This window comes from Nerophis lumbriciformis, linkage group LG20 (genome assembly GCF_033978685.3).
Source record: "Nerophis lumbriciformis linkage group LG20, RoL_Nlum_v2.1, whole genome shotgun sequence".
Taxonomy (NCBI): domain Eukaryota; kingdom Metazoa; phylum Chordata; class Actinopteri; order Syngnathiformes; family Syngnathidae; genus Nerophis; species Nerophis lumbriciformis.
The window spans coordinates 5,025,054-5,033,351 of NC_084567.2; the positions used below are offsets into that span (position 1 = coordinate 5,025,054).

The window sequence follows — 8,298 nt, forward strand, 5'->3', positions numbered from 1 at the left end:
TGGGAACGCCTCGGGATCCCCCGGGAGGAGCTGGACGAAGTGGCTGGGGAGAGGGAAGTCTGGGCTTCTCTGCTTAGGTTGCTGCCCCCGCAACCCGACCTCGGATAAGCGGAAAAAGATGGATGGATGGATCCACATTATTTAAAGTAGTCCGCCACATCATTTGATGTGGCCCGTCACATTATTTAAAGTGGTCCGCCATGTTATTTAATATAGTCTGCCACAACATTTAATTTCGCCCGTCACATTATTGAATGTGGTCTTCCACATCATTTAATGTGGTCCGTCACATCATTTAATGTGGTCTGGGACGTCATTTATCGTAGTCCGCCACATCAATTAATGTGGCCCTCTGAGGGGAGTCATAATAGCAATGTGGCCCTCAATTAAAAAAAAAAACAGTTTGACACCCCCGTTCCGGTCTATCCTCCTTTTCTTCTCCTCCTCTTCATACGCCAAGTACTGATTGGTGATACCAGATATTTCGATTATATTTTTGGCCATTTTGTTACCCCAGTAAAAGACATGACAAATATTGGCTATTTATAACTTTTAATGTGCATTTTTCCTATTGGAACACATTACATTAGTTTTTACATAACACATTTTTGAATGGAAAAGCTCTCTCTTCTGCCACCTGATGGTTGTAGGGGAGTGTGCATGTCACATGTCTTAGGTGAGGGACCAGAAAAAGAGCGGCTCAAAGTCATTTACGAAAAAGACAGATTTTCCCGCCCAAAAGCGGGTCACTCAGGTCCCCCTGTGGAGCCAGGCTTGGAGGTAAGGCTCAATGGCAAGCGCCTGGCCCCATGAAGAGGAAACGAGGGTCCCCCCCCTCCAATGGGCTCACTACTCAAAAGGCAGGGTCCTCGGAGGTCTGATCCTGGACTACAGAAGCTAGCTCTTGGGACGTGGAACGTCAACTCGGTGGGGGGGAAAGGAGCTTGAGTGCCAGGTGGAGAAGTTCCAACTGAATCTAGTCAAACCTAATTCAACACACAGCAAGGGGTCTGGAACCGGTCCTTTCGAGAGGGGCTGGACTCTCTTCCACACAAATAGCGAGAGGGAACGGGCGAGGGTGGCGATACTTGTTGCTTGAAAACCGAGCATGAGGGTAATGGGGAGTCAACTATGCCACCAATAAGCATTTTAAAATATCTAAAAAACACAAACAACATTTTATACACAAATAGTGACACACTAAATTATAACTTGTTATAAATACACTATTTTGCTTATTTTAAGTCCTCTATCAGCAATTTAGCATCTGGGCGCATTGATGCAATCTCACGCTACTTTCATCAACAACAGCATCGAGAGAGTTCTGTGTTTGCTGCCACTAATCATGGCAGAGAGACCACGACTACTTTGGAACAAAAGAGGATCTAGAACCTAGTCTCTGTTCAAATGTTTTACCACAAACTAAGCAAATAAAAAAAAATTCTCTGTGTATGTTTTTATGTGTCTTATCTGTCTTCTGGGAGACAAACTAAGTATTTAAACATGCTTTCTCCTGTGTATCTTCTCCTTGGACATTTCATCAAGAATGTCTTTGACGAAGAAATGAACGACTGAAAGGGTTTTCTCCAGCGTGTATGACAAATGTGTTCAGTCAAAATGTGTCGGTAAAAAGCATTCGCTATGAATTGGAGGAGTACATTTGCAACACGTCATGCTACCTTGAGAATAACGTATACTGTAAACAGATGTGTGTTCTTTTTATCCCACGTGTTTCATTTTGTGTCGAGTCAAATTGAGTCTGCTGGAAAAGCCTTTTCTACAAATTGAGCAACTGAAGGGTTTTTCTCCAGTGTGCGTTCTCATGTGTTGAGGCAAACTTCCACTGTGAGAAAAGCTTTTACAGCAAACTGAACAACTAAATGGTTTTTCTCCAGTGTGTGTTCTCATGTGTTGTGTCAAATGGTACCGTTGGGTAAAGTTTTTACTACAAACTGAACAATTGAATTGTTTTTCTCCTGTGTGGGTACTCATATGTTGAGTCAAATGGCACCGTTGCGTAAAGCCTTTACCGCATACTGAGCAATCAAATGGTCTTTCACCTGTGTGCGTCCTCATGTGTTTAGCCAAACTGCTCTTGTGTATACTTTTGCTGCAAACTGGACAAATGCCTTGTTTTTCTCCTGCGTGTGATTTGATGTGTTGAGTCAAAGCAGTCTTGAGAGAAAAGCTTTGACCACAAAGTGAACAATTAAACGGTCTTTCTCCTGTGTGCGTTCTCATGTGTTGAGTCAACTTGTTTCTAGAAAAGCCCTTATGGCAAACCGTACAATTATATGGTTTTTCGCCTGTGTGTGTTCTCATGTGGTAAGTCAAACTGGTCGTGTGTGAAAAGCTTTGACCGCAGACCGAACAATCAAATGGTCTTTCTCCTGTGTGCGTTCTCATGTGTCGAGTCAAACTGGGGTTTGTAGAAAAGCTTTTACCGCAGACTGAACAATCAAATGGTCTTTCTCCCGTGTGTGTTCTCAGATGTTGTGTCAGACTGCTCTTGTAACAAAAGCTTTTACCACAATCTGAACAATCTAAAGTTTTTTCTCCTGTGTGTGTTCTCATGTCTTCAGTCAAACTGCTCTTTTTAGAACATTTTGTACCAGAAACTGAGCAGCTCAAAGTTGTTTTACATGTCTTATTTTTAAAGCAGTCAGTTTTGTTGTCAGTGTGAGTCCTCATATCACCTTCACAGTCTTTATCGCTACTCAAAGGTTCTTCAACCTCGTCTTCAGCCTCACTATCTGATAGTGGAGCTAAGAGGTTGTTCACTTGTGGTTTCTCTTCATCATCTTCCGTCTTCACAGAGAGAATACTCAGTGGCAACTTGGTGGTATCCCCTTCCTCTCGTCCTAGAAGACACTCTCCCTCCTGAGTGGTGCAGAGTTCCTCCTCTTCCTTTTTAATGCAGGGTGGTTGTGGAGTCTCCTGCTTCAAAGTGGAACTTCCTCCCTGCAGCTGAGGTGGGAATTCTACTGGATGACCAATCGGCTGCTGGACGTCTGAGGAACACAAACAAGTTCAATGTGTTAAATTACGATGCGTAATATTTGTGTTGTTCATAGGGATGGTTCATAGGCGGTTGTATGATTTTGATTCATTTCAGGTTGATCATGGTGATCAGCTGTTAGCGTACATTAACTTGATCCAACATGGCAAAAATATCTGTTACAAGATAGTAGTAAATAGTAGAGATGCAACAGTACACAATGTAATCCTGTGTGGAACAATCCGCCTCTATGGACCGGGGTCCTGTATGGGTTTGTCTACGGTTTCCCCCAGCTTGCAATATACTTGTGGCAGTAGGGCGTGGCCAATAGGACTTGTTGTCTATAGAAGTCATACAGATGACTCTTTTACCCCAAGCAGTTCCTATGGAATCTTCTAGGAATCTTTCATTCAAAGCAACTCTGACTGTCCCACTTACACCTGATGTCATCTCTCACATGTGATGCAACTTTGACTGTCAATACTGTCCCACTTACACATTTGATGTCATCTCTCACATCTGATGCAACTTTGACTGTCAAAATTGTCCCACTTACACATCTACTGTCATCTCTCACATGTGATGCAACTTTGACTGTCAATAGTGTCCCACTTACACATCTGATGTCATCTCTCACATCTGATGCCACTTTGACTGTCAATACTGTCCCACTTAGACATCTGATGTCATCTCTCACATCTGATGCAACTTTGACTGTCAATATTGTCCCACGTACACATCTGATGTCATCTCTCACATCTGATGCAACTTTGACTGTCAATACTGTCCCACTTACACCTGATGTCATCTCACATCTGATGCAACTTTGACTGTCAATACTGTCCCACTTACACATCTATTGTCATCTCTCACATCTGATGCCACTTTGACTGTCAATACTGTCCCACTTACAGATCTGATGTCATCTCTCACATCTGATGCAACTTTGACTGTCAATATTGTCCCACTTACACATCTATTGTCATCTCTCACATCTGATGCAACTTTGAATGTCAATACTGTCCCACTTACAGATCTGATGTCATCTCTCACATCTGATGCCACTTTGACTGTCAATACTGTCCCACTTACACATCTGATGTCATCTCTCACATCTGATGCAACTTTGACTGTCAATACTGTCCCACTTACAGATCTGATGTCATCTCTCACATCTGATGCAACTTTGACTGTCAATATTGTCCCACTTACAATCTATTGTCATCTCTCACATCTGATGCAACTTTGAATGTCAATACTGTCCCACTTACAGATCTGATGTCATCTCTCACATCTGATGCCACTTTGACTGTCAATACTGTCCCACTTACACATCTGATGTCATCTCTCACATCTGATGCAACTTTGACTGTCAATACTGTCCCACTTATACATCTGATGCAACTTTGACTGTCAATACTGTCCTACTTACACATCTGATGTTATCACTCACATCTGATGCAACTTTGACTGTCAATACTGTCTCACGTATACATCTGATGCAACTTTGACTGTCAATACTGTCCCACTTACACATTTGATGTCATCTCTCACATCTGATGCCACTTTGACTGTCAATACTGTCCCACTTACACATCTGATGTGATCTCTCACATCTGATGCAACTTTGACTGTCAATACTGTCCCACTTACACATCTGATGTCATCTCTAACATCTGATGCAACTTTGACTGTCAATACTGTTCCACTTACACATTTGATGTCATCTCTCACATCTGATGCAACTTTGACTGTCAATACTGTCCCACTTATACATCTGATGCAACTTTGACTGTCAATACTGTCCTACTTACACATCTGATGTTATCGCTCACATCTTATGCAACTTTGACTGTCAATACTGTCCCACTTAGACATCTGATGTCATCTCTCACATCTGATGCAACTTTGACTGTCAATACTGCCCCACTTACACATCTGATGTTATCTCTCACATCTGATGCAACTTTGACTGTCAATACTGTCCCACTTATACATCTGATGCAACTTTGACTGTCAATACTGTCCTACTTACACATCTGATGTTATCGCTCACATCTGATGCAACTTTGACTGTCAATACTGTCCCACTTACGCTTCTGATATCAGCAGTCACACCACCCAGGAAGAGGAAATATCTGATATACTGGAGACTGTCAACATTTTATATTCGTATGACTGAATCCACAGATGTAAAAACCATAACAGGTGCATTATACAGGTTGCTTATGTTTAACCTGTACATTTGTGTTGTATCGTCAAATGTGTAGTAAACTCTGAATTAGTGTTAATTTTGTTGACAACATTTTTTTGTCAGTATTGACAGTCAAAGCTGCATCATATATGAAAGATGACGTTAGATATGTAAGTGGGACAGTATTGACAGTCAAAGTTGCATTATATGTGAGAGAGGACATCAGGTGTGGAAGTGGTACAGTATTCACAGTCAAAGGTGCATCATATGTGAGAGAGGACATCAGGTGTGGAAGTGAGACAGTATTGACAGTCAAAGGTGTATCAAATTTGAGAGATGACATCAGATGTGTAAGTGGGACAATATTGACAGTCAAAGGTGTATCACATGTGAGAGAGGACATTAGGTGTGGAAGTGGGACAGTATTGACAGGCAAAGTTGCATCAGATGTGAGAGATGATATCAGATGTGTAAATGGGACAGTATTGACAGTCAAAGTTGCATCACATTTGAGAGATGACAACAGATGTGTAAGTGGGTCAGTCAAAGTTGCTAAGAATGAAAGGTTAAGAATGAAAAGTTAATAATTGAAGGTTAAGAATGAAAAGTTAAGAATTAAAGGTTAAGAATGAAAGGTTAAGAATGAAAGGTTAAGAATGAAAGGTTAATAATTAAAGGTTAATTATGATAAATGTAAAATATTAAAGATCGGAAATCTAAAGGGAAAATCCTTTCGAATGGAATGCAAAGTGCCTGTTTTGTGGACAGATGGACTAGTTAATATACTTGGTGTTGTTGTCCCAGAGAATCTGGAAGATCTAGGCTCAGTAAATTATGATAATCGACTAAGATAGCTGGATAAAAGTATGCAATTATGGAAATCCTTAACCCTGTATGGTAAAATATCTATTGTCAACTCGTTATTACTCAATGTATGTATTTGTTTTTGTCATTACCAGCTCCATCACAAAACTTTTTTTAAGAGGGTCTTCGATTTTGTCTGGGACGGCAAACCAGAAAAGATTAAAAGAAAGGTTTTGTACAATGAATATGAATATGAAACTTCTCAACCTTGAAGCTATGTGTCTGTCTTTAAAAGCATCAATTGTTCCAAAGATGTATTTAAACACTGTTTTTTTTAAACACAAAAACATGTACTGTAATTGTATCCGTTTTTACAAACCCTGTTTCCATATGAGTTGGGGAAATTGTGTAAGATGTAAATATAAACGAAATACAATGATTTGCAAATCATTTTCAACCCATATTCATTTGAATATGCTACAAAGACAACATATTTGATGTTCAAACTGATAAACATTTTTTTTTTTGCAAATAATCATTAACTTTAGAATTTGATGCCAGCAACACGTGACAAAGAAGTTGGGAAAGGTGGCAATAAATACTGATAAAGTTGAGGAATGCTCATCAAACACTTATTTGGAACATCCCACAGGTGAACAGGCAAATTGGGAACAGGTGGGTGCCATGATTGGGTATAAAAGTAGATTCCATGAAATGCTCAGTCATTCACAAACAAGGATGGGGCGAGGGTCACCACTTTGTCAACAAACGCGTGAGCAAATAGTTGAACAGTTTAAGAAAAACCTTTCTCAACCAGCTATTGCAAGGAATTTAGGGATTTCACCATCTACGCTCCGTAATATCATCAAAGGGTTCAGAGAATCTGGAGAAATCACTGCACGCAAGCAGCTAAGCCCGTGACCTTTGATCCCTCAGGCTGTTTTACATCAGCAAGCGACATCAGTGTGTAAAGGATATCACCACATGGGCTCAGGAACACTTCAGAGACCCACTGTCAGTAACTTCAGTTGGTCGCTACATCTGTAAGTGCAAGTTAAAACTCTCCTATGCAAGGCGAAAACCGTTTATCAACAACACCCAGAAACGCCGTCGGCTTCGCTGGGCCTGAGCTCATCTAAAATGGACTGATACAAAGTGGAAAAGTGTTCTGTGGTCTGACGAGTCCACATTTCAAATTTTTTTTGGAAACTGTGGACGTCGTGTCCTCCGGACCAAAGGGGAAAAGAACCATCCGGATTGTTATAGGCGCAAAGTTGAAAAGGCAGCATGTGTGATGGTATGGGGGTGTATTAGTGCCCAAGACATGGGTAACTTACACATCTGTGAAGGCACCATTAATACTGAAAGGTACATACAGGTTTTGGAGCAACATATGTTGCCATCCAAGCAACGTTACCATGGACGCCCCTGCTTATTTCAGCAAGACAATGCCAAGCCACGTGTTACATCAACGTGGCTTCATAGTAAAAGAGTGCGGGTACTAGACTGGCCTGCCTGTAGTCCAGACCTGTCTCCCATTGAAAATGTGTGGCGCATTATGAAGCCTAAAATACCACAACGGAGACCCCCGGACTGTTGAACAACTTAAGCTGTACATCAAGCAAGAATGGGAAAGAATTCCACCTGAGAAGATTAAAAAATGTGTCTCCTCAGTTCCCAAACGTTTACTGAGTGTTGTTAAAAGGAAAGGCCATGTAACACAGTGGTGAACATGCCCTTTCCCAACTACTTTGGCACGTGTTGCAGCCATGAAATTCTAAGTTAATTATTATTTGCAAAAAAAAATAAAGTTTATGAGTTTGAACATCAAATATGTTGTCTTTGTAGTGCATTCAATTGAATGTGGGTTGAAAATGATTTGCAAATCATTGTATTCCGTTTATATTTACATCTAACACAATTTCCCAACTCATATGGAAACGGGGTTTGTACAAGTGATCCCCTCCCATTTTCCTTATGTCGAGAGTCTGCTGGGAAACATGGCGTGTTCATAAAGGAAACAATCCACTCATGGTGGTGTTTTCAATTTGATGTGCCAGAAAAAAGAGATGACATTTTGCAGCAGATAATATGAAAGAACTCCAATATTGTAATAGATCAGGGGTCGGCAACCCGCGGCTCTAGAGCCGCATGCGGCTCTTTAGCGCCGCCCTAGTGGCTCTCTGGAGCTTTTTCAGAAATGTATGAAAAATGGAAAAAGATGAGGGGAAAAAATATATTTTTTGTTTTAATATGGTTTCTGTAGGAGGACAAACATGACACAAACCTCCCTAATTGTTAT

General features: G+C 40.9%; 1 protein-coding gene across 1 annotated transcript; it reads right to left on the bottom strand.

The window, feature by feature from the left end:
* Window positions 1-415: 415 nt before the first annotated feature.
* LOC140679629 (uncharacterized) lies at window positions 416-2,889 on the bottom strand. The gene has a single exon (XM_072915457.1). It carries the CDS (start codon window positions 2,689-2,691, stop codon window positions 1,720-1,722), a length of 972 nt encoding a protein of 323 aa, XP_072771558.1. The 5' UTR covers window positions 2,692-2,889; the 3' UTR covers window positions 416-1,719.
* Between the last annotated feature and the right edge of the window lie 5,409 nt (window positions 2,890-8,298).